The sequence below is a fragment of the Anas platyrhynchos genome, chromosome 27 (genome assembly GCF_047663525.1).
Source record: "Anas platyrhynchos isolate ZD024472 breed Pekin duck chromosome 27, IASCAAS_PekinDuck_T2T, whole genome shotgun sequence".
Classification (NCBI taxonomy): domain Eukaryota; kingdom Metazoa; phylum Chordata; class Aves; order Anseriformes; family Anatidae; genus Anas; species Anas platyrhynchos.
The window spans coordinates 5,763,148-5,787,299 of NC_092613.1; the positions used below are offsets into that span (position 1 = coordinate 5,763,148).

The following is a 24,152-nucleotide window of genomic DNA, read 5'->3' on the forward strand; positions in this document are numbered from 1 at the left end:
GCGGGTTTCGGCGCGCCGCGGCGGCAGCGGCGCTTCCGATTGGCCGAGAGCCCTCCGGCCCCGCCCCCAGGCCCGCCGAGGCCCCGCCTCCCGGCGCGCCACCCGCGTCCCGCGGCCGCCGCAGCGGAGCCGGCGCTGCCCGCCCAGCGCCCATGGAGCTGCTGTGCGTGGAAGCCGTGCCCCGAGCCCCCCGAGCCGGGCGGGACCCGCAGCTGCTGGGGGACCGGCGGGTGCTGCAGAACCTGCTGAGCCAGGAGGAGCGCTACAGCCCCCGCGTCTCCTACTTCCAGTGCGTGCAGCAGGAGATCAAGCCGTACATGCGGAAAATGCTGGCGTTTTGGATGCTGGAGGTACGGCCGCAAATCCTCCCGCTCCTCTCCTCCTCCTCCAGCTCCTTGCCCGGACACCCCATTTTATTTATTTTATTTTATTTTTTGCTTTTTCTCGCCCGCCCTCCATGCATGCAAAGCGTGTGCGCCCCGGGAGGCAGCTGGCGGCAAACGGGGAAGGCAGCGGCCGCTCCCCGTGCACCCGCCCGGCTCCCTCCTGCTGCCCCCGGGACACGGGGAAGGCTCCGGGGTCCGTGCGAGCCGCAGCTGCGGTCCCCGGCATGGAGGAGGCTGTGCCCGGAGGGAGGAAGGGGGAGGCGGGTGGGCAAGGCGGTTTGTGGTGGGGCAGAGCCTGGGCGAGTGGTGGCTGAGCTGGGAGAAGCGCTGGCCCCATGCAGCGGGAGCAAACCCCCCCCGAGAACCCAGCGTGTGCCCCCAGTTCCCCCCCGGTAGTATCCTGCCGTGCTGCTCTTGGGCCCCATTCATTCCTTGCTCCCCAAAATCCTGGCCCCAAATCCTCCCCCTCTGCAGCCTGCAGCCCAGGGGCTTGCACACCCTGCACGGGGCTGAGAGTGCCTCGTTGAAGGGAGAAAATAACATTGCAACCCTTTACTTCCCTAAATTAAAATGAACGAGGCTCTCTGCAGGATGCAGCTCAGTGGGGAGACCTCACGGGCCTCTTTATGGGATGGTCAGAGCGAGCGGTCTCAGCAGAGAAAGAAACAGCAAGACATAAATGACGTTGGGATCCAGGCTGCCCGCTCACCACCGCAGCCACCCTTGCAAGAAGCTGCCTGCTTCTGTCAAAAGAAACGAGAGAGCGCTTTGCTTTTAAAAAGTTTTTTTTTCTTCTTTTTTTTCTTTTTCCTGTTCGCATTGTTCTGTCGCTGCAAGCCTCTGTCTGAGGAGGCTCCTTAGATAAATGCAGCTCTGGAGCCTGTTGCTGTGGAGCTGTGAGGACGGTCAAAAAGTGGGTGACACTTTGGGATTGGCACAGGGTTGCTGCAAGATTGCAGCGGAGGGCTCAAATTCGGAGCTCTGGGGTTCTGCTCATGGCCGTGGCAGGGGGGGAAGGAGGAAGACTCCTGGAGACTCCTGAGGGTGGAATTGCCAGGAGTGGCTGTGGATCCTGCACCAGTGGGGCTCCAGCTGGAGGCTGCTGGAATTGCTGCTTTTCCCTGAGGTCCTGAGTCCTCCCAGAGCAGAAAATGGGCAGCCGGCTGCGGGCATCCCTGAGAGCAGTGGAAAAGGCAGGGGGTGGAGGGGTTGCAACTAAAAGAATCGGGGTGTTAAAGTCTCTGTGGGCTCTTTGTAACTGCACTCAAGCTCTTCTGCTTTCCGCAGGAAGATGAATGGAGCCGTGCAGCATTTGTTGCTGGCGTAACCTCGCTGCAGCCGTAGGCTTCACACCTGTAGCTGACTTACTCCTTAGCCCCGTGGAGCTGTCAGAGCCCTGCAGATAACCCTGCAGCACCACCACCACCAGAAGCTTTGAAGCTGCGGCGGTGCAGGCAGGGTCTGGAGAGGCCGGTGCTGATTAAAACTTCCTTTTTTTTTTTTTGTTTGTTTTTGTTTTGTTTTGCTTGATCGGGTTTTGTCAGGTGTGCGAGGAGCAGAAATGCGAAGAAGAGGTCTTCCCCTTGGCCATGAACTACGTGGATCGCTACCTGTCCTCGGTCCCTGTGCGGAAAAACCACTTGCAGCTCCTGGGGGCGGTCTGCATGCTGCTGGCTTCCAAGCTGCGAGAAACCATGCCCCTGACGGTGGAGAAGCTCTGCATTTACACAGACAACTCCATCACGCCTCAGCAGCTCCTGGTAATCACTCCCCCTATCTCAAAGAGCCCTCCAGCCCCTCCCCAGCCCTTATCTCCTGCACGCTGCTGCTTGGCACCATACCTGCCCCTGGGGCTCCTCCTCCTCTTGTTTTTTTTTTTTTTTTCCCCCTGTTTCTCCACCTTCCTCCTTGTTCCCCAACCAACCTCCTCACCCCCTTGCCACGGTGGATTTGGGTCTGTTGGTGGAGCCCTTCCCATCGGGGCAGAGCTGTGCAGGGCAGGATTGTCACCTCCGCTGTCACCTCCACGCTCCAGAGAGCGTCCCCTGAGCCTGAAGTGCTCGCTGGCAGCACGGAGCTGCCACGCTGAGCCTGCTCCTGGGGCTGCTTTGCTTTCGAGTGGCAGCTCTGGGAGAAAAAAGGTGTCTGCACAGTGCAGAGCAGGAGGAGGGGAAGCGTTAAGCGGGGAGCTTCCAGCAAAACGGGTGGACCTGGGCTGTGCCTTCCAGGCTGACGATGCTGCCAGGTGAAGGGCTGATGGAAAAGCTGGGAGCGTGCTTCGAGTTAAAGCAGGGCTGCTCTGCCCGTCCCATCAGACACTTAGGTGGCAGCTGCGTGGGCTCTGAAGGCAGAGCTCTTTGTCTGATACGAGCTGCTCAAAGCAGAGATCCAAACCTCTGAGCTCAGCGTTGCCAGCGGGGGAAGGACGCTGGAGAACCCCTTTTCTCGGGGGCCTCCTGTGCTGTCGGTTCTGAGCTCTCGGGAGGAAACGGCCACCTCGGCTCGAGTGACAAACATCCCTGGAGACGGTTTGCCTATGAGAATTTCTCGGGGTTAGTCATCGCCTTATTAAATGTCTGTTTTTTGTTTTTTTTTTCTGGGCTGGGGGTGGGTGAGGCGCTCTGAGCGTGTCCCCAGGGTGGGGAGCGAGCCCACAAAACTTTCAGGTGTGAGATGAAGGCAGTTCTGGTAACGGGAGCTCGGCTCTCAGCGTGGTTTTTCCAAGTGCTGGTGAAAGTTGGGGAAAATCCCCTCACCTCCATGCCTCTCCCTGTAGGTTTTTGTGGGTGGCTGCTGCCATACGCAGCCCTCGTGGAAAAAGCACGTGTGAGTAACGGTGAGGGATGGGGACGCAGAGGAGATGCAGGTGCTGGTTGCTTCTCTAGATGCTGAGCTGTGGTGGTGCCGTAGCACCTTGCTGCTGGGGCTGCCCCAAAAACTGTGAGCAAAGGTTTTGTCCAGCTGTCAGTGACATTTCATCCTCGGGAGCAGCTTCTCACCCATCAGTGTACCCAGGACTGGGTTCATCACGTGAAGCCGATCCCAGCCTGGAACAGAAAGGTTCCTCGTGGTCCTGGGGTAATGACTTGCTCGTGTGCTTCACCTCTGTCTTCCTCTCTGACCTTGAGGGCAGTCCTGCTGCCATCAGCCCTGCAGGTTAAGGGACATCAGCACAGAGCTTTTAGCCATTTCTGCAGCACGGATCGTGGGCCACAAGGAGCTGGACTTGGTGGGCACCTTGTGCACGGCTGCCACGGATCCCAGACGTGCCTTCCTCTTCGATTTCTTTTTGGTGAAGGTTTGCTTCTTTCAGTCAAATTTAAGCTTTGTTTGTAGCAGGCTCCCTCCGGAGAACAGGTGGGCAGAGGAGGTGCTGACACGCAGAAAGCACCAGCCTGCAGGTTTTCCTTCACCCTGCTTGCAGCGCTGCCTCCCCCCTTGGAGCCTTTTCTCCTTCCCCCAGAGGTTTGTCAGCAGGAAGCTGTGGCTAAGCAGGGCCACAATATTCATCTTCCCTCCTCCAGCCGGTGTTGGGGTGGAGATGGAGGAGTAAAACCCTGCCTGCTGCCTGCTGCTCCCTTCTGATTGTGCAGGGCTCTGCACCGCAGCTCTTTTTTTTTTGTGCTTTCCCCCATTAAAATACTGGGACGCTCGGCACAGCTGAGCACCCAGCCTGGATCTCTCCGCAGGGTGCTCCAGCATCAAAATGCACTTGGGATGGACAAAAGGGGCTTCACCAGGCTTGCTTTTGCCTAGATGAGCAGAACCTGCTCGGGTTTCCCTTTGCTCTCTGTAAAGACGGAGCTGAGGCAAGGGCTGCGGCTCCGCGAGAGGTTTGGCGTCGCCCCGAGACCTGCCAAGAGTTAATGCCCTGATTACAAAACCAGGGTGAGCTGCTCTTTTCCTCCTCTGTGCTAATCGTGGCGATGTCGTCTCTCTTTCACAACCTTGGGGTGGAAGAGGGTGGGGAGGGGAAGGGGAGCTTCTTCATCAGGGTCCGGACAATGGCGCATCCTGGCCTCTTCTCGTGGAGCCGTGCCATTTCGGCTTCCCTCCCGTCCTCCCAGGGCCCTCGGAGGAAGCTGGCTCCCTTTCCCACTAGGTTTGCTTCCTTCTCTTGCAGGGATGCTTGGCACCAGCTCAGCGGTTTAGCAAGGACACATCTGAAGCAGAAATCTTGATGAAGTTATTCTAGGGAGAAGGAAATGATGCAACAAGGGACTTGTCCATTTGGAGGAAGTTGGATTTCCGTCGAGGGCGTTATCTAACCTACCTTGCTTGGCTTTTTTTTATTTCTTAAAGACTTTTCTGGCCTGTGCAAGCCAGCGCTCAGCTGCTTCAGGGTCGGGGAGAGCACTTGTGGGTCACCTTCATCCTTGGCTTGAGGGCATCTGCCTGGTTTGCCCCTGCTCTGTTGATTTCCCCCTGAAACCTTTGATCTGAGGTCAATTCTTCCAATTTCAGGTGTTTCCTAGCAAAGACCCCAGGCAGGGCCAAGCCAGCGGGCGGACAATGAAGGAAGCAGCAGTGACAGCAGATGATGAGGAGTGAAAACAGGAGAAAGGGGTCACAGCTGAGTAGGAAGGGTTGCTCACTCGTGATAAGCATCGACCTTCCAGGGCGCAGGCTCGTGGTTTGCCTCCTGCTTGTCGCACGGGTGGGGTGGATGCGACAGCTCCTGCACCTGAATTTGGCACCTTCACCTTCAACATCCAGCCCTGAGGTGTGCTCCGGGGGACGGAAACAAACGTTGGCCCCACGTTTCCTATCTGCAGCTGGACTTTCGTGGCTTCTCATTTCTGTAGCTGGCGGGGAGGGTGGGTGGCCAACAGCGACAGCTCTTTCCACCCTCCTTTTGAGTCAGCCCGCGAGCACATCAGAGCGCAGCCTGCTCCTGCTCTGCTGGCAGCTCCTCGAGGCAGTGATAATGAGAAATGGCAGCTTCGCAACTCGAGTGGCAAAATCAGCTTCTTTTCTCCTGCAGGCAGGGCTGCTGCACAGAAGGAGCTGGGCTCTGCTCTTGTCAGAGCAGGGGAGGTGATGGGCGATGCTGGCTGCTTTCCTTCCTTCTCTCTCTTTTTTTTTTTTTTTTTTCTTTTGGGGGATGCAGCCAGGAGAGATAAAGGGTGCAAAGCCTGCAGTGGCACTTCCCAGCCCCACAGGCGCTGGCTGAGCCTGGGGAGCTCTTGCAGGAAGGCGCTGGGCGCAGTCCCGGTGATGGGATGCTCGGTGGGCAGCGTTGGCAGCCTGCAGCCCTTCCACGGGGAGGTTGGAGCGGAGAAACAAAGGAACTTTTTCCACTTTCTTCCTCTCTTTCATTAGCCAGGCAGAGGCTGATTCAATTAGGTGCAAAACAAAATGCCAGGAAAAGGATGTTTGCTGTGCGGAGCGACGCTGCTGTCGCAAAGCTGCTTGCCTATCTCTTGCAGCCTTTTGTTTTGCCTCTTCCACAGATGAAGTGATTCAGAGATTCTGCTCCGAGAGTGGGAAATCCCAAGGGCTAGCAGGAGAGGAGTGAGGAGCAGGGGGTTTTGGCTGGAGAGTGGCTTCCTTTACCTAAATCCCATGAGCCGGTGACAATCCTCGGCGCCTGTCGTCTTTGGCCAGCATCTTGAGTGCCAGCTGAGCCTCGGGATCAGGCCCCTTGTACCAACGAGGTTTTCAAGAAGCTGGAAAACCTTTTTATTAGCTGTTAGAGAGCTGCTTTGTGCAGATGGTGTGCTGGAGCAGCCCCAGTGCGGCAGGAGCCAGCGCGGTGCCCCAGGTGAGCTCTCGCTGCTGATCTGCGCCCTGAATCTGCTCCTGGACATGAAATGTGTCCCAGCAGGGCTGTGCCTTCTGCCACACCAGCGTGAATGCCACGCGCCCCTGCCAGGAGCTGGCATACGGCTCTGGGAGGAGAAGGAACAAGGGTCTGGGGGGTGCTGGGCTCCCCTCATCCACTGGGGGCTGGCTCCGTGCGCCGCGATCTCCGGCTCCTTTTGGTGACCTCAGCCCTGGGTCTGCACGGGGGCCGTGCTCCCCCCTGGTGCAGAGGTCGGGATGGGGCTGCTCAGCTCTCGCCCTCGTGGCAGGATCCCCTTTAGGTGCTGCTGGTGTCCTGGCTCCCCAGGAGGATGATGCTCAGGGAAGCAGTTGGCTTTTCTAGCAAAGCTGCTGGCCCTTGGTGGCTTCCAGCTGAGTGACAGCAGGGACAATGCGATGCTCCATCTCTCACAGCTCTGTTCTGGTGTCACCTGGCTGTGTGGCTGTGGTTTAACCCATGGCCAGCGCTCTCTTTTCTTCTTCCATTAAGCCTGGTCTCTCTCCCCCTCTACTTCCATCCTCTCATTGAACCAGGCACCCTCAAAGCCTTGTGCTGCGGTCCTGAGGCTCTGGAGCTTATCGCTAGGTTCCTTCTTGCTTTTGTGCTGCGGATTTGGCTTAAAAATGCAGAAAGCCTGGCAGGCTGGCCATCCATATGGGAGACCAGTGAGTGTGTTCCAGCGAGGCACCGCTTTCTGGTTGGAGAAGCACGGGCTGCGAAGCGGCAAACGGCGCGTTTGGGCTAGCGGGGGGACTCGGAGCAGGTTGAGCAACGCTGCTCATTTAAGCAACCCAGAACTGGTATTGTTGTGTAAGGGGAAGAGTGGGTTTTAAAAAAAAAAAAAAAAAACAAAAAAAAAAAGAAAAGAAAGCGGAGATCGGCCTTTATGAAAAAAAAAAAAAAATCTCACTTCTTCAAATCCATCTGTTCTGGTGCTCCTGTGGGCAGCGCTGACCTCGTAATCTTAGAGCGCTTGGGAAAGAAAAGAGGCTGTGTGGGGTGGGACTCACCCTGAAACGGAGACACCTGATCCCAATCCCAGCTCAGCTCTGGCCTTCCAAACCCAGAGCCATGCTTGGCTCCTGCGGCGTTTCCTTCCCCTGCAGGCTTGTAGGGCTGTCCTTCCCCACTGCGATCGGGGATGAGGGACACGGGAGCATCTTCTGCACCGTTTCTGGAGCCTTTTGGCCAGACCCAGGGCTGCTGCTGAGCCAGAGGATGAGGGCAGAGAGAAGTGGGAGGCCGAGTGCATTGGATGCAGAGGCTTCCATCACGTCTCGTGGGGGAGTTGGGGCTGTCGGAGAGGCTCAGGGTGGGTGGGTGCGGGCTGCCAGAGATATTCCTGCACGGGTGGGAAGGGAAATGATTCTGTGACCCGCTGGGTGCTGACTGCCACGCGCTCACCCTGGGCTGCTCCGTGCGTCCTTGTTGGTGCTGGGACGGGCACCCAGAGCTGCGGGAGGCTCAGTGGGTGCGGGGAGCGCTGTGCCTCCTGCCCCTTGCTCTTTTTATTGCGTGTGCTGCTGCAGCAGCCTTGCAGAGCACGGGAGCGCCTGGAGGAGTGCCCGCAGAGCAGGAGGCTGATCCGGCTGCACCTGGGGAAGAAGAAGAAAGCAAGACTTGGCGCTTCCTCTTCTGATCTTTGCTCCAGGCTGTGCAACAGCTCAGGGCTGGAATTGTGCCATGGTGGCAGAGCAGGGCTGTTCCCTCTTCCCTTCCCTGTCCGATGTGTTGTGCTTTTTAACTGCCCTTCCCCAAGCTCTGACTTTATCCACCCGTGGTTCAGATGGGAGCTTCTCCACACCCCGCTGAGTGCCGTGCTCTCTGTCTCTCCGCAGGACTGGGAGGTTCTAGTCCTGGAGAAGCTAAAGTGGGACCTGGTCTCGGTGATAGCGAACGATTTCCTGGCTCACATCCTCCACCACCTCCCGCTTCCTAAGGACAAGATGGAGCTGGTGAAGAAACACGCGCAGACCTTCATTGCCCTGTGTGCCACAGGTGGGTGCCTGCTCCTGCTGGGGTCATCCACTGGGGGGGTGGGCAGTGGTCCCAGGGGGTGCCCTGGGGTGCTGGATGCCCACCTGCATTGGGATCGGAGCACTTTGCTGCTCGGTGATGTGTTTTCTGTCCCTGAGGAAGCAGGGTAATGGTCCTGGGGGCTGTTAGCACTGTGCCCGGGGTGAAGGCAGGGTTCAGCACGAGCCTCCATCAGCCCTTAGAAGTCCTTAGATCAGTGTCATCTTCAGGACCTCTTTTGGTGAGACAGGCCCAGAGAAATAGCTTCAGGAATCCCGCTGCTGCGATGCTCCACCTGTTTGCCATTGCTCCGATCCTATTTCTCCCCGCTCACCTGGAGACACCCCGCTGCCTGGCCCCCGCTGGTTTTGCAGGGAAATCACCCTCCCAGGAACCTGCAGCTCGCACACAACCTTGCTAACAGCTCCTTTTTGTCCCCATCCTGCCTCCAGACTACACTTTCGTCATGTACCCGCCCTCCATGATTGCCACGGGCAGCATCGGCGCGGCCGTGCATGGGCTGACGCTCTCGGTCAACGACTTCAGCGGCGAGGCCGTCACCGAGCTGCTGGCCAGCATCACCGGCACGGAGGTGGTGAGTGTTCGCCGGGCTGGGAACCCTTCCTATTTCTGCAGCTCCCTCCTGGAGGGCGAAATAAGCTGGCCGTAGCGCTGCTGACTGCGGTTCAAAGAGCACTGAGAGGTTGGGGAGCATCTCCCAACGCCGTGCCCTTGGTCAGGGCCACGGTTGTGGTCGGCTCCTGGCCCCCAACGCCATCTGTGCGGAGCTGGGGAGCCTTTGATGAGCAGCACAAAGGGCAGCGTCTGTTCCCCGTGCGGACAGGTGTCGGCAGGATCGGGTTGACGGGGTGGGATGGGGCAGGGGGAGAAGCCGGGCTCGGCATCTGCTCACCTCCACGGTGTCTGGTTGCAGGTGCCCAGCCCGGGGTGAGAAAGGGGGCTGGGGGCACGGAGCCTTTTGGGATGCTGCGCTGGGGGTGCTGGGGGGCACCCGCCTGCCCCTCTGCTGGGATTTGGATGAGGAAGGGGGGACCCTTTGGGCTCCCCGTGTCCAGGTTGCTCCTGCTGCAGCGAAGCAATCGGGAGCCTTTATTCTGCCAGGGCCCCTTTTGATCCTTTTCTTCGGCCGGGCCGGGTTGGTTTCAGTCCCCTGACGGCAGCGCCGCGGCTTGGGAGAGGGCGGGAGGCTGCAGCCGGGCTTTGTGTGGGCACAAGGGACGGGGCAGGAGGACGTCTTGCTTTCTTGGTGTGGTTTTGTTTTGTTTTATTATTTTTTTTTAATTTTTTTGTTTGCGGGAGCCTGTTTTGAAGGCTCAATCAGTGCAGCCAGCTGCTCGCAAGCTGCTGCGGTGAATGGGGCAGGAGCTGAAACCCGCTCCGGGGCAGGGCTGCTGCAGGGAACAGGTGGGAAGCAGGGAGAGCACCACGGAGCGAGGGGAGCCGAAAGGGCCGGGGATGGCTCTGCTGCCCTGCAGCCAGGGGCTGGGTGCTGCAGCCCCTGCCTGGCTCCCCGGGGATGCTCCCGGCCTTGCAGCATCCCTGGGCTGTGACTCGGTTTCCCCGTCAGCTTTGGAGCTTCGCTTGTGCCTCGGAGCTGCCCGTGCAGAGCAGGATGAGGCCCCGTTGGCTTCCCAATGTGCCCCCGAGCTGGAGCAGCCCCACAATTTGGCTGCCCTACGGGGTCGGGCTGAGCCCAGCCATCTCCTGGGCTTCGCTCGCAGGTGAAGGAGCTGGGCTGCACGCAGCTGAGCCACACAACTCTGCCAAAATTACCTACAGAGAGCCCAGCTGTGGCTCCTGAGATGCTCCTCAGCCTCCATCCCTACCCATAAAGTGGGGGCAGCTCCCGTGAAACCCCCCAGGGACCCCTGAACCCCCCTGCCCCACACAGCGTGATGGGGGCCGGCCGGGCTGCGGGCGGGCCGGAGGCCGCGCTTACTGGAAGCAGCAGTGGGGAAGGGGAGGTGGGCGTTGCTATTTTTTGCTCGCCACATCCTCTGTCAGTTTCTAAGAACCGGCGGTGGATTCCTGGTAAGAGATTTCGATGTGTGACAATATCCCGCCAGCCTGCGCGGCCCCGCGGCGGGCAGCTCGGTGCCAGCCTGGAGGTGCGAAATGTCACCTCGTGCCCCGGGAGCTGGGGGGGGGGGGTGCCTCAGGGTGTCACAGCGCTCCGGTTTCGAGGGAGAGGGGTTTCCTCGGCTGGTCACAGCTTCTGGAGGAGAAGAAAGGGGTTTGCCCTTGCTGTAAGCAGTGAAACGCCGCTGCTCACCGTCCCCTGCGCCTTCCTGCTCGTGGGGCTGGTGGGTCCCCGGCACCGGGCTCCCTGAGGAGGCTCCCGAGGGAGGAGCAGGATGGGGAGAGCCCTGGGAGAAGCTGCGTGGCCTCAGCATCGCTCCTGTAACATAGCATCGATGTCAGGTCTGGCTGCACGGGGATCTGAGTGTGGGGCTGCGTCAGGAGGCTCCCAGCGGGAGCTCCAAGAGACCCCACGTGCAGGGCCTGGGGGGGTCAGGAGGGTCTCCGAGGTCTCCGTGCGCACCTTTTCCTGTGTATGGACCTGGGAATTGGGTCATCAGGTGGGTCCCGGCCAGCCCAGCAATGTCAGGCTCTGCTCCTCCAGGGGGAGAGCCGAAATCGTGTGCTGGAGCTCTGCTGGAGCTCTGCGGGACCCTCGTGGGTAGCGGGGTCTCCTCCATGAGAACGTGGTCGAGGGGGGAGAAGGCAACAGAGCGTGGGGCTTCTCCTGGGCAGGGCATAAAGCGTAGCCAAGCTGGAGATAGCTGGAGGAAAAAAACTGCTGCTGTGTGCTTGGATGCTCCAGGGGGCAGGGAGATGGCCCAGCAGCTGCTCGGAGCTATCCTAAGGGCCCTCACCTGTGAAGAGCAGAGAACTGAGGCCTCTCTTCCCATTCCCTCTCCCGCAGGACTGCCTGAAAGCCTGTCAGGAGCAGATCGAGGCAGCCTTAGCCGAGAGCCTGAAGCAAGCTTCCCAAAGCCAGCAGGAGTACAGCACCGCCAAGACTGCTGCCTACCCGGCCAGCCAGCCCACCAGCACGCCCACAGACGTCACGGACATCAACCTGTGACCAGCCTCCCCTTCCCAAGAGCCGCCCAGCCCCGTGACAACAGGACCTGGCCCCGGACACCCAAATGTGGCTGCATCCCTCCTCCCCACCCAGAGCACGCCCAGGATCTGCTCCGCTTGCTGGCTCCGCGCTCGCCCATCTCCCCTCCTCGAGCGCCGGAGGGGGGCAGGAGGAAGGCGTTTGGGGGGCTCCGACGATGGCCACGGGGGCTGGCGGGGCTCACCGCTGCTTGGACTCCGCTCGCTGGCTTCTGCGGGAGGCAGGGGCGAAGCGACCCTCCTCGTGGTGGTGGGGTAGCAGGAGTAGGCGGGGAGGGGAGCAGGATCCAGGATGAAGTTGTAAAATGTTCCCTAGCTCCTGTTCCTCCCAGCCTGGGTGCTGCTGCCTGCTCCCTCCTCGGGTACGTTGACCCTGATGACTTCCAGCCCCCGCGTGGGCCATCGATGGTGCACAGCCAGCCTCGTACCCGGGCCTACGTGACCAAAATGTTGGTAGCCCCCCACCTCCTTCCCCAGGCTGGGGCACCGCCGGCCCGCTGGGCTCGCGAGGAACAAGCATCCAGGAGGAGAGGAGGGTGCTCGTGGATCCCTGGGTCCTGATCGCTTCGTGCTGGGTTCGTTGTGGCTCCTGGGGGGCTGGCGTGGCTGCTTCTGCTTGGAGATGTGCGTGTGGCTTTGATTCTTGTTGCCATTAGATTTGGGATTTGCGGGTTTGGGGCTTGCTTTGGGGAAGCGCTGCTTTTCCGCGTGGACACCACAAGTCCTCGTCCCTGGGGAGCGACCCCTCGGGTGAGGTTTGGGCGCGACGTGCGGAGCGGGGACGGCGCTGCCCAAACGCAGACCTTGGCAAATCACCTTGGCTTTCTGCTGCCCCACCGAGGCTGCTTAATTTATTGTTAACTGCTCAAAAAAAAAAAAAAAAGGGGGAGGGAATAAGACCTGCTGTCCCTTGCTGTGGGGCCTGGGTGCTGGTCTCCTCTCCTTCTTAAAGTGCCTTTATCCCTTCGTCCCCTTCCTTCGCTCCCTGAGCACTGGGAGACTCTCTCACTTTGGAAGCTGGGTGGTTTTTAGGAAGCTCAGACGTCAGACTAGATTTTACGAAATCCATATGAATGTGCTGCTATAGTCTGAAATGCATCTTCACTCCTCCAAGGCAGGGATCTCGGGGGCCGTTCAGGGGGGGCCGTTTTCAACAGATACATTCACGGGGGTCCGCGTTGTGTCCTCACAGGGTGGAACATTCGCTGCGCACTTGATTTGAGAAGTGATTGCATTTTTGTCTCGTTGTTGTTGTTGATCCTGTCTGTTAGTTTTTATATATATATAAAAAAAAAAAAAAGTGTTTTAAAAAAGAAAAAAATAATGCTGCTTTTCTAAGAGAACTATTACAGTGTAGAATTGTATTAACTAGGAGAAGCCAGAGAGACTCTGCAGGGATGGGAGGCAGGACGCTGCTGCTCGGTGACCGCCGGCCACGTGGATCTGTGGCTGCTGTCCTCCTGGGGGGGGATGTGGGGAAGGATGTGGAAATCTTCCGTTTATGGTGCCGCTAGAAACAAAAGTCTTATCAGGTGGAAAAAGATGGGGCTGCTGCTCTTCCCCCCCCCCCCCCCCAGCCCGAATCGGCGCGAGGAGCCATCTGCCACTGACTCCTGCTAGCAGGACGGGCGGGGGGCGCGCAGAGCCTGTCTGTACGAGAAGAAATTTTTTTTATATATAAATGAGTTTTTAATTTAAGAGTAAACTGGTTTGGTGTTCGCACGCGAGAGTCCCGCTGCTGGGAAAATCAGAGGATCCTATGATGTTCCAATAAAGTATTTTAAACCAGAGTGACCGTGTCTAGGGTTTTCCCTTTGCCACCTGCCCCCCCGCCGAGCTGTGCCTCTGCCCCAAATTGGGCTTGGGGGGGGATCCCCCAGCCCAGGGGCTGCCCCTGAAAGCCTCCAGCCCTGCGTTTCCTGAGCAGGATGAAAGGGAAAGGGGCAGGTAGGGCACCGTCAGCACCAGCCTTGCAGGGAGGTGGAGGCGAGTGAGCCCGGGGTGATGCCACGGTGCTTGCCCCACGCTTTGCACTGCCAAGGGATGCGGAGCAGCACCCTAGGGTGGCTCAGGGCTGGATGAACGTGGCCAAGATGCTGTGGGAGAGCGCCACAGCCTTCCTGCAGGCACGATGCCCGTGCACCGAGCAGTTTTGCAGCAGCTGGAGGGGAGGCAGCGACTTCACAGCCTTGGAGGGCACCTTGGAAGCCTCCCCTCTTGCAGGTCGGTGCTGCAGCAGCTCGGGCTGCGCTGCAGCGAGCAGGGAGGGTGCGTGGGGTGAGCCCGGGTATCGCCCTCCCTCATCAGCTTCTGGCTTCTTTAAAGGAGATAAAAATCAGGAAGCCAAGGAAAACGTGCTGCGGTGTGCAGCCGGCCTGGGTGTTGCGTGCTGCTCCTCTTCGCGTGGCTTCTGCTGCTGCCACCGCTGCGTCACCGGGGCCGGTGCCAGCTCTGGGCGAAGCCAAGGTGGCAGGGGGCTGAGCTGGGCACAGCAGGAGGGGTTTTTCTTCCCCGGGCTGTGCCAGATTTGGTGCTGCTTTCAGGGATAAGGCTGAGGTACACACCTTGTAGGGCTCTTACTGGAGGTTTTCCCCTCTGCTCCGGGCTCTGCTGGGCTGCTCTGGCCCTGCACAGGGGTAACTGGGTGCTGTCCCCTGCCTCTGCCTGGTGACAGCCGAGCTCAGGAAGCTCTCAAGCACCACCAGGAGTGCTTTTTTTTTCTTTTTCTTCTTCCTTAGAGCACTTTTAGGCTCTGGGAACAGTCTGGGGGTGCTCAGCCCTGCGCCCCCACCCTTCCCGCTGCAGGAGGGAGCCGCTCAAACCCCAGCCTTTACCCAGCGGTGCAGGCACTGCTCAGCAGCCCCGCGCTCCTGCAGTGCAGGCTCAGATCTGCAGCTCTGCGAGGAGCCTGAGGCTGGTGGCTTTGCTCTGCCACCTGCTGGGGACAAGGCACGGCCGGGAGGGGACAGGGCAGGAGGATGGAGCCAGGAGAGGTGCAACTGGGGGGGAGCAGAACCACCCTGGGACTGAAGGACCTGGCTTCGGCTTTATTTTCTGCTACAAGGAGAGGAGAAACCCAACTGCCCTCCCGGCTGCTGGTGGCACGGGGCTGCCCTGCCCCGCGGTGAGCAGCGTGGGGAGCACCCAGGCTGCGTTTGGAGCAGCAGGATCCCGGGGAAGGAGGGTCCTGCGCTCCTCCTGGGGGGCTTCCATCTCAGAGGGCTCCCAGCAGGTCGGGCTGCGGCCGTTCCCTGCTTTTTTTTTTCCCCCAGCTCACTCCATGGCTGCGGGCGGCTGCCCCTCCACGTCCCGCGTCTTGGAGTTCACCAGCTCCCTGCGGATCTCGGGCGAGATCTGCGGGTGGCTGTGGAACTTGAGCAGCTCCAGCAACGCCTCCTTCTGCTCCGAGGCCAGGTCCTCCTTGTAGCGCTGGGCGAAGGCCAGGAAGCACTGGTGCCACAGCACGGGCAGGACCCGCTGGTCGGTGCGGAAGGCCAAGAAGTGGAAGACGAGGGCGTCCACCACGCGGAAGGGCAGTGCGTATTTCTTGTCGATGAGCAGCCGGAGGAAGATGCTGTTGGCGCCGCTGTACTGCATCTCGGCGAGCTTCAGCATGGCCGCGCTGCGGGGGCAGAAGCACAGGGGTGAGGATGGGCACAGCACGAGCCAGATGCTAAAGGGACAGACCTGGCGCTGCAGCCCTTGAATCTCAACCCCGGATAAAGCTGAGGAAAGCCCCCCAAGGCTGAGGTGCTGAGGGATGGAGCCGTGGCACCGCGGTGCTGTCCCCAAAGGGGAAGCGTTCCCCACCCCAGCAGCCCGGCCCCGCTGCGTTACCTGGAGTGCAGGACGGGGATGGAGCACTTGGTGAGGATGCTGCCGATGATGATGGCCTCGCGCAGCGTGCAGGTCCCCGACTCGCACAGGGGGATGAGGATGCCTGCGGAGGGGGAAGAGTGAGGCACTGCCGGCCCTAACCACAGCAAGGGGAGCTGCTGGACACGAGGTTCAGCCCCTTGTCTCACAGCACACCTGACCCTACAGAATAACAACTCCTCCACCAGCTGTTACAGGGGCTGTGGCATCTCTCTGCCATGCACCCAGCTCCAAACACCCGCAGGTTACTGGACAAGGCAGAGATCAGGCCTGAGATGGGCTCACAGCCTCACAGATCCCATGTATCTGGCAGGATCTGTGTAACCCTACAGTGCCCCGGGGGGGTTTGGAAGCTACCTTGCCCACCAAGGGGGCTCCCTGCATCTCCCTGATGTCTTCTCCACCCTCTGCCTTCCCACTGAGCCCCTACAGGAGCAATCTGTAAAGGCAGTGGTGTGCAACACGGGGCCCTGCTGAGCTTCCCAGCTGCTGCAGACACCAAAAGGCTCCCTCATACGAAGTGCAACCCTGCAGGGAGTCCCTACCTTTGAACCAGGCTCCCGGCTTGAACAGAGCCTTCTTCAAAGCCATGTAGAGGTGAAAGTTGAGGCGCTTGTACTCGGCGATGTCATCCCTGACCCGTGGCAACAGCACCAGGTTGTAGAACCTCTGGGCCATCCTCTCTTTTAGGTTGGATGAAAATATCCTGGGAAACGCAAAGCACAAAGCGAGGGGTGAGCTGAGGCTCGGGAACCAGGTCCTGGGAGCAGGTGACTGCAGGAAGTCTTATAGGACATCTGAGATGGGACACTGGGATCCCCTGTGACTCCCTGCCCTCCACAGGAGGAGGGAGGCAAGAGCAGGACACAGGTTGGTATTTTGTATGTCTTGTTCCACTTACAAAGCAAAAAACCAAGGTCAGCAGCTCCCGGAGACGATCTTACCTGGTGGCTTGGTACATGGCAGCTGCTGTCCACGTCTCTGGATCTGTAATGTAGAGGATCTGCTCCCAGTTGGACAAGGCAGGAATGATTTTAAATGCCTTGGGGAGTTTCCCACTCCTGTACTTGGACAGCACCTTTAAAAAAAATAAATGGATGCAGCCTTGGCAGCGACATACAGGCACTGACAGCATGGCATGGGACTTGGTAGGATTTGTCTTATGAGCATAAGAAAGCCACCCCTTCCCTCCACGTCTCCACTAGGAACGGACTGTCCTGGGTCCCTGCTCAATGCTGCCTGCTGGTGTGGCAGCCACGGGGCAGAGCTTTTTGGCCTTTACCTCTCTGACGCCCTTGTAGACCTCCAGGACGCGGGGGTCGAGCTGGGGCATGGGGCAGCCCGATATCTCCGAGAGCGCCGTCTCCACCTCCGTCTGCTTCTCCGTGATCTTCTCCATGATGATGTCGGCCAGCGTGCGCCTGGGGCGAGAGCAGGGGGGGAATGGGCAGGGGGCACGGTGCTGGGGAACAGCGGGCACTGCCTGGAGCCCCGTGAGCCCTCCATCCCCATCTTTGCCATCCCCATTCCCTTGGCCCCTCCATCCCCAGCTCCTTGATACCCGTCCCCTTGGTCCCTCCATCCCCATTCCCTTGGTCCCTCCATCCCCGTCCCCTTTGGCTCCCCAGTCCTTGTCCCCTTGTCCCCTCCATCCCCAGCTCCTCCATCCACATCCCTGCCATCCCCATCCCCTTGGCTCCTCCATTCCCTTTCCGTTGGCTCCTCCATCCCCATCCCCTTTGGCTCCTCAGTCCCTGTCCCCTTGACCCCTCCATCCCCGGCTCCTCCATCCCCATTCCCTTGGCCCCTCCATCCCCAGCTCCTTGATCCCTGTCCCCTTGGCTCCTCCATCCCCATCCCCTCCATCCCCGTCCCACCTCAGTGGGGGGTTCTTGTTCATGAACATCTCGATGGCCTTCTCATCCTCGGGGTCCACCACCACCTCCCCACTCCGCGCCGCCGCCTGCTGCAGCGAGGGCCACTCTTCATCCTCCTCCTCCTCCTCTTCCTCCTCGGACCCAGAGCCGCTCAGCGCCGGACCTGCGGGGACCAAACCCTTTGCTGTGAGCCCAGATCCCCGAGCTCGGATCCCGGGGGGGTACAGAAAGGGGGGAACGGAGGTGGGGGGGGGTCTCACCCAGCGCCCTGCTCCTGTGCCGGGGGGCTGCGGGCGCCCCGGGGCCGTGCTCTGCCTCCAGCTCCTCCTGCTGCCGCCGTGCCTGCTGCAGGATGCGCCGGGAGAGCCGGGCATCCACGTATCCTCGGCAGCCTTCATCCTCCTCCTCCTCCTCGGCCCGGCCGCGCCGTGCCCGTACCCGGGGGGCCGCGTCCTGCAGGAGCTGCTCGGGCAGCGGCACCGCGCGATCGGCTCCGGCCGCCGAACCCCGGGACCGCCGCACTTTGGGCATGGTGGGGGAAGCTCCGGGGGGCTTCGGTGTTGCCGCTGAGATCGGTCCCGGACCCCTCAGCCCCGCGTGCTCCACGCGAGACGGCCCCACGCGAGGTCCCCCCCCCGCCCTCTCCAAGCGGCTCCGCGCCCGGCCCCTTCCGCCGCGCCCGGCCCCTTCCGCCGCCGCCGCTTCCTCCTGCGCCGTGGAGGACCGGGAGGGATGGGGGTCACCTGGTAAGGGGAGGGGGTCCTGGGGGGTCCCCAGCCTCCCCCCTGCTCCTTCCCGACCCCGTGGGGCCGTCACGCGGGGGAGGTGTCGGGGGGGGGGTCGTGGAGAGGGGTGCGGGGGGGCTTCTGAGCTGGGGGTGCGCTGCGCATCCAGCACAGCCTGGGGGAGCCCCCCCGTGTGTGTGTTCCCCGGGAGCCCACGCGTGTCACCCCCTTGAACCCACCCCTGTCCCCCCCTTGAGGCCATGCATGACCCCCTTGAGCCCACCCATGTTCCCCCTTGAGCCCACCCGCGTCCCCCCCGCCCCCATGCTCGGCCCCTCTTGCACCCACGCGTGTCCCCTCCGTGAGTCCACGGGCGTCCCCTCCTTGCTCCCACCCGTGTCCGCCCCCTATTAGCCCACCCTTGTCCCCACCACCCAGACGCTGCGGGGGTCTCTAAGCCTTTTTTTATCCCCCCCCCACGCACCCAGCGTGACGCAGGTGCCCGTGGCCGAGGGCAAGAGCGTGCAGCAGACGGTGGAGATGCTGACGCGGAAGCTGGAGCTGCTGGGGGCCGAGAAGCAGGGCACCTTCTGCGTCGACTGCGAGACCTACCACACCGCCGCCTCCACCATGAGCAACCAAGGTGCACGGGGGGGGCACCGGGAGGGGCTGGGAGCCCCCAGCTGGGTCACCCCAAAAGGGCAGGGGGCTTTTCTGGGCATCCAGCGGCACCCCGGAGGCTTCGCTTCTCCCCGCAGCGCTCCGTGGTCTTCCCTTGAAGCTCGCACGCGGTGTGCTGCTGAAATCCTGGCTGCATCTGGAGCTCTGCTGCAGGTTTTGGATGCAGCGGCAGCTTTTTCTGCCAGCCACGATTGTTTTACTCGTTACGCTGAGTTCTCGTGGGGAAGGAGCAGCTGGCTCGCTCGCTGCCTGCAAGAGATTTTCTCTACCATGGAAAATGCGTGCTGCGGTTCCGTGCGCCCTCGCAGACAGTCTCCCCGGGGAGCTGGGACATCCCTGCAGGTCGTGCGGGTGCCGTGTGCCAGTTTGAAGGTGCTGCTCTGCCCTCTCACCTCTGCTCTGTCCCTTTCACGTCACCTCCATTCCCAGGGGTGGCTGCGCTGCGTGGTGAGCCCTGTCCTCAGGCTCCCCGCTCGAACGTTTGCACCCCAGCCAGGTCTCGTTGCTGTCAGTGCGGTTTTTCCTCGAAGCTCCTTAAGGTGCTGCTTCCAGCTGCGTAGTTCTGCTGGCTGCCTTTTGTGCTGCGGAGGATGAGGATGCTGGCAGCATCTGCCCATGGCTGTGCCCTTCTTCTTCGAGCTGCAGGATGTGGGGCAGAGCTCCCAGGGCAGTGGGGAGCAGCTGTAGGGGAACAGGAGGCGTGATGTGACCCGCTTGTGTCCAGGGCTGTGCTGAGAAGACCCCATGTTCCCTCTTGACATGGCAGGCCCTGAAATGGCAGCTCCAAGGAAAGCTTGGCCTGCTCGCCTCGGGACCGTTGTGCCCCCTCTGTCCCTGCTGCACGCTTGGGTTTTCACCCGAGTTTTAAAAACGCTTCGGGAGCGTCTCTCCGGTGGCTGTGCGGCTGCAGAGGTCAGCACTGAGCCCCAGCAGCCTCTCGCAGCGTGCCTGCACCCAGATCCATTTGCAGCCACGAGAGCGGCTTTTTGCTGCTTTCCCTGCAGCCTGAGCTTGCACAGCCACGTCTGGAAAGGTTTCTTTAACCCGGGTAGATAAACGAGAATCAGTTCCCACTTTTACAGCACAGTACGAGCCAGGCATGTCCTTTTTTTCCCCACATTCCAGAGTGAGCCAGGGCCCAGCCCTCGGTTACTGTGGGGCTGAGTTCTGGGTGCCCAGCCCTCTGCTCGGGATCAGGGGGTGCTCTTTGCTGAACCCCCATCCTCTGGGGATCCAGGTCACCCGCTGGTCTTTGAGTTGTGCTGTGCTCCCCTTGGCCAAGGGGTGGCTGCAGAAGGTTGTTTTTTTCCCACTTGAATCTTAAAAAGTCAACACAATCTTTTCATTGAGCCGCTGGATGATGTAAAGTGTGTGTGAAGACACATTTGGAATTAAGGCAGCAAGGAGGACAAAGGGAAACCAGATGTTTCTTGCTTTAAACCCCAGACAAGCACGGGGCTGCTGGTTTCACAGCCCAAACACCGTCGCTCTTATTTCAGGGCAGACAGGCAAGCTGATGTACGTGATGCACAACTCCGAATACCCCCTCAGCTGCTTCGCCCTCTTTGAAAACGGCCCCTGCCTCATCGCGGATACCTACTTCGACACCCTGATGGTGAAGCTGAAAGGTTTTTTCCAAAATGCCAAGGCGAACAAGATAGAGAGCCGGGGCACCCGCTACCAGTACTGTGACTTCTTGGTGAAGGTGGGCACGGTTACGATGGGTCCCAGCGCCCGTGGGATATCCGTGGAGGTAAGAAATCCTCTCTGAAGGGTACAAAATACAGCTCCTGGGTAGGGAAATCTCATGCTGGAGGCTTGGCTAGAAATTCTGAGTCCCCCTTGCTTGTGTGCATCAGTTGTGCTCCTAGTTTGTAGTCAATGTGTTCATGTGTGTGGCAGGCAGAGCATTTATCTCCTCTTCACAACAAGGTTTAATTCAGGCAGGTACTTTAGGGCTCAGCTGTGCCTACGGAAAAGCCTGTCATTGAGGTGTCGATAAACACAACCCTGAAGGGATGCCATCAAACTAAAACGCTGCTTAAAGAACTGACGCGCAATGCGGGCAGAGCACTTCAGGTTGATAAACACACCGGGGCGGGGAAAGCAGCCTCTTCAGCTGCTCATTTCATGCTGATTTGGGTTTGGCTTCCTTTCCCGATCCCAAACAGCCAGTGGCTGGGCCGAGCAGCCCTGGGGGCGAGCAGGGCTCTCGGTTCTGCTCCCTACTCAGCATCGAGCTCGGCATTGAAACAGTCCTGCCCCGTGGGGTGCTGACCTGGATTGCTGCACCGCGGGGTGCTACGAGGGCTCAGAGGCTGTCATCAAACGGCTTCCGCTCCCTCCGTGCAGCGCTGGGGCTGCTGATGAGGCTCGAGAGCATCCGAGCAGCGTGCCAGCTGCCGGCGGGTGGGAGCTGGGCTGCAGCGAGCCTGGAAATCGAAAGGGAGCTGCTGCAGGTCGCGGGAGGATCTAGGAAGGCATTCGAGGAGGTGTTTGGCTGAGTGGAGGTGTGAGTCAAAGGCTCACAGGCTGTGGACAAGCCTCAGCTGGGCTTTAAAACATCTCAGGCAGGGGAAGGGCAAAGCAGAGGAGGTCAGAGCCCAGACATCTGCGTACGTTGGTGCCTGGCAGTCTTTGAGATGGCTGAGAATGAGATGTGTAAAGGTCTTTAAAGAATCCGAGCTGCTGTTTTTCTAAACACACAAGTGCTGTTATCTGCCATATAATTAATAATCACGGTGCATCTACCCAGGCAGGTGTTCCTAGCCAGCAGGGATGGGATTGAGAAATGGCTCGGTTCTTCTCCGCTGGAATAAACACAGATGTTGCAGTGGCACCAGCACTGCTGTTGACCTGGGGTTAACCAGAAGCTTGTTCTACCCGAAACTTGAGTTCAGGACCAGATTTGCCAGCTGGCCTGGTTGCTTCTGTTTTGGTTTAGCAGTTTCTTCTCAGGGTTTGCATTAGGACATACCCCTGATCTGGGACTGCAAGCCCTTAAATCCCAGTGCTTTGGCAGTGCACACCTGAGAGATGTCACAGCCAAACGGGCTGTCAGCTTAGCAGCTTGTGGGAAGGAAGTTTGCTTTTGGATGGGGTGAAGTTAATGCAACATGTGAACCAACGTCCCAAGATTTCCACCACTGGGGATTTAGTAAGAGCCATGAACTTGCAGGGTGTATTTTTCCTTTCCTTTTCTTCCCTTTTGAAGGGATTGTTTGCGTGTTCCTGGCGTATCCTGTTCGTTTATGTTTGTCCATCCTGCTTGGATTTGCAAAATGTTCTCTTCTCAGAGGAAAAGAAATTGGTGTGTATCCCTCTGCAACCACAGCACTGAGAAGCTGGTCTCTGACTTCAAACCCTTGACTAAATATGTCTCAAAACTCACTGTAGGGAGGCAGAGAGGAATTTGTGCTGTCTCCTGCATGGTTTTTGCCCCTGCTGTGCGCTTCAGGGCTGCGGTTTGTGTTGGCAGGTGGAGTACTGCCCCTGCGTGATAGCCAACGACTGCTGGAACCTGCTGATGGAGTTCATGCAGAGCTTCATGGGGAACCACACTCCTGGCGTCCCGTCTGTCTTTGGCACCAAGCACGACAGCATCTACAGCCCGGCGGACACCGTGGTGCAGTACATGGAGCTGTTCAACAAGATCCGCAAGCAGCAGCAGGTGCCTGTAGCAGGAATCAGATGAAAGGACATGAAAGGACTCCCTGGGGCTCCGTGCAGAGCGACCGCATCCTCTTTCCTGCCTGCCATGTGGATCAGGAGGCCCTCCAAAAAGCGGCACTGGAGCCAACCCAAGGTTTTTTGTTTGTTTTTTTTTTTTTCCTTCTAAATCTCTTTGCCCCGTTTCATGGCAAAGGTTTTGAATGCTGTGCGTATTTCTTGTTGGCCTTTCTATTTTTGGGGGGGAGTGTTTGTGCTCAGGCCTGTGGCTGCGATGGTTCTCAGCACCGTGTTTCATGCAGGGGATTACAGATTGTCCGCAGAGGGAGGGAAAGGAGAAATTCCAGCCAAATGCATGCAAGGGCAGAATTTCCTTGAATGCAAGCGGCTACATGAGAGAGAGGATGTTTTCTTTATTACTATTTTCTTAAGATATCCACATGAAAGTGTCATGCTTTTTTCACCAAAATAAAAAGCTGTATTTTTGCGAGGAGATGGAGTCTGTCTGCCCAGCAAGCGCTGTGCTGCTTTGTATTGTTTATTTACAGCTTTTGAAATTTTCCGTTGCGTGGAGACTATTCTTTAGCAGAGTTTTATCTTTGATTTGGTTCGAGAGCTTTATACCCCTGAAGCAAACTAATTTCCCTGTGGCAAAATCTACAGGAATTCTTGCCTTCCTATTACGGGTATGTTCTTAGCTCGCCTTCATCTTTTATATCTGATGGGAGTATTAAAATCTTCCACCTCTCCGATGCTACCAATGAAGCCCGGTGCTAAATAAATAAATAAGTCTGGCAGGAAGCCTCTCACGCACTGAAGAAGAATACCAACTGCTTTATCTCATTGTTTGAAAGCTCTGTAATGAATGTCCCGTCCCTGCACACCATTTCTCACTTGAGAAATCCTGGTGACTTCAGCAGATTTACTGGAGTAAGGAAGGATTTGGGGAATAAGAGCCAAAAATTTATTGTGAGGCTTAACTACGCGATATCACTTGAATATTTTTCAGTGGTGATTTATTTTTACAGCAGGAAAACCAGAGAAATTAGATCCCTTTTGAGCTATCTGTCCCCCTGGTTTTACATATTCAGCATCTGTCTGGCTTGTAGTGGTAATTTTTCCTTCTCTCCCCCCTGCTCAGTCCCAGAATCAGCAGAAACACCCTCATTCAGCAACCAACCTTTGTGCTGAACTTCGTGGTTCCTGGGTAAGGCTGTGCTTAGCGGGGTTCCAACTCTGCAGCCCACGTCCTGGGTAGGAAGAGAAGGTGTAGGGAAGGTACAAGGGGGTGTTAGAAGGGGGACAGGAGGTTCCTGGTGAAGAAGCAGCGGGCATCTTTCGCTCAAAAAAATATTTGTTGGTTTCTTGCCAATACGTGGGCCTGAAGAGCAAGTAAAACGGAAACAGATTTGTCCTAAATAGATTTTTCCCTTCTGAAGCAGTAGGCAATAAAGAAGCTGTTTTGTTACTTGATTTGCTGGCTGGTGGAGAACTAATTATTTAGAAATGGCTTCTTTTTGATTATCGCTTATACCTGTAAACCTAATTAACTCTTAGAGTGCTGTAGGCGTTTAATAAATTTAATCAGCCCTGGGTTCAGAAAGATCTGGCTGATAAGCCGGAATAAATGGCACAAAGCACCATCAGCACCTGAGAAATTCCAAGGTGCTGAATGTTCTGAGTGTTTGCTCAGGTTCCTGACTTGTGCGCCAACTTCAGCGGGACTGTTAATTTATTAATTTTCAAGGGATGGTTACAGAACCTGCCCTGCCCTACATCGTTCCATGTAGCTAAGTGTGGCTGGGAAAACAAAATGGTATTATTTATTTTATTTATTTTTTTTTTACTGATAGTTATTTCAGTCCTCTGTCCCTTTTTAAATCTTAAGGTTAAAAAAAAAAATTCCTTTTAATGACTGGATTAGTCACGCTGAACGTTGCTAATGCTTTCCTAATTCCCAAAAGATGGT

At 58.3% G+C, this 24,152-nt stretch overlaps 3 protein-coding genes across 4 annotated transcripts in view; 2 read left to right on the top strand and 1 right to left on the bottom strand.

Annotated features, from left to right (window-relative positions):
• Positions 1-13,145, top strand: part of CCND3 (cyclin D3) — a 40,525-nt gene extending 27,380 nt beyond the window's left edge. Inside the window, exons 1-5 of one of the 2 annotated variants that reach the window (XM_027445162.3) lie at positions 96-350; positions 1,931-2,146; positions 8,031-8,190; positions 8,661-8,803; positions 11,156-13,145. In XM_027445162.3, the coding sequence (XP_027300963.1) occupies positions 153-350; positions 1,931-2,146; positions 8,031-8,190; positions 8,661-8,803; positions 11,156-11,317 (879 nt within the window). In that variant the 5' untranslated portion in view covers positions 96-152 and the 3' untranslated portion in view covers positions 11,318-13,145. Of the gene's footprint in view, positions 1-95; positions 351-1,930; positions 2,147-8,030; positions 8,191-8,660; positions 8,804-11,155 lie in introns of those variants that run through there. The other variant, XM_072028369.1, reaches the window with a different exon arrangement.
• A 1,237-nt stretch (positions 13,146-14,382) lies between these two features.
• On the bottom strand, positions 14,383-17,798 carry BYSL (bystin like). Its single transcript, XM_072028370.1, has 7 exons — positions 17,369-17,798; positions 17,109-17,271; positions 16,514-16,652; positions 16,176-16,309; positions 15,777-15,937; positions 15,193-15,295; positions 14,383-14,977 (listed from the first exon to the last, which is right to left on the bottom strand). Exons 1-7 carry the CDS (start codon positions 17,637-17,639, stop codon positions 14,629-14,631), a joined length of 1,320 nt encoding a protein of 439 aa, XP_071884471.1. The 5' UTR covers positions 17,640-17,798; the 3' UTR covers positions 14,383-14,628.
• On the top strand, positions 17,735-23,656 carry MED20 (mediator complex subunit 20). The gene is made up of 4 exons (XM_027445173.3): positions 17,735-17,854; positions 18,322-18,476; positions 20,014-20,267; positions 21,993-23,656. The coding sequence occupies exons 1-4, from the start codon at positions 17,841-17,843 to the stop codon at positions 22,206-22,208; spliced, it is 639 nt and encodes a 212-aa protein (XP_027300974.2). The 5' UTR covers positions 17,735-17,840; the 3' UTR covers positions 22,209-23,656.
• The last annotated feature ends 496 nt before the right edge of the window (positions 23,657-24,152 follow it).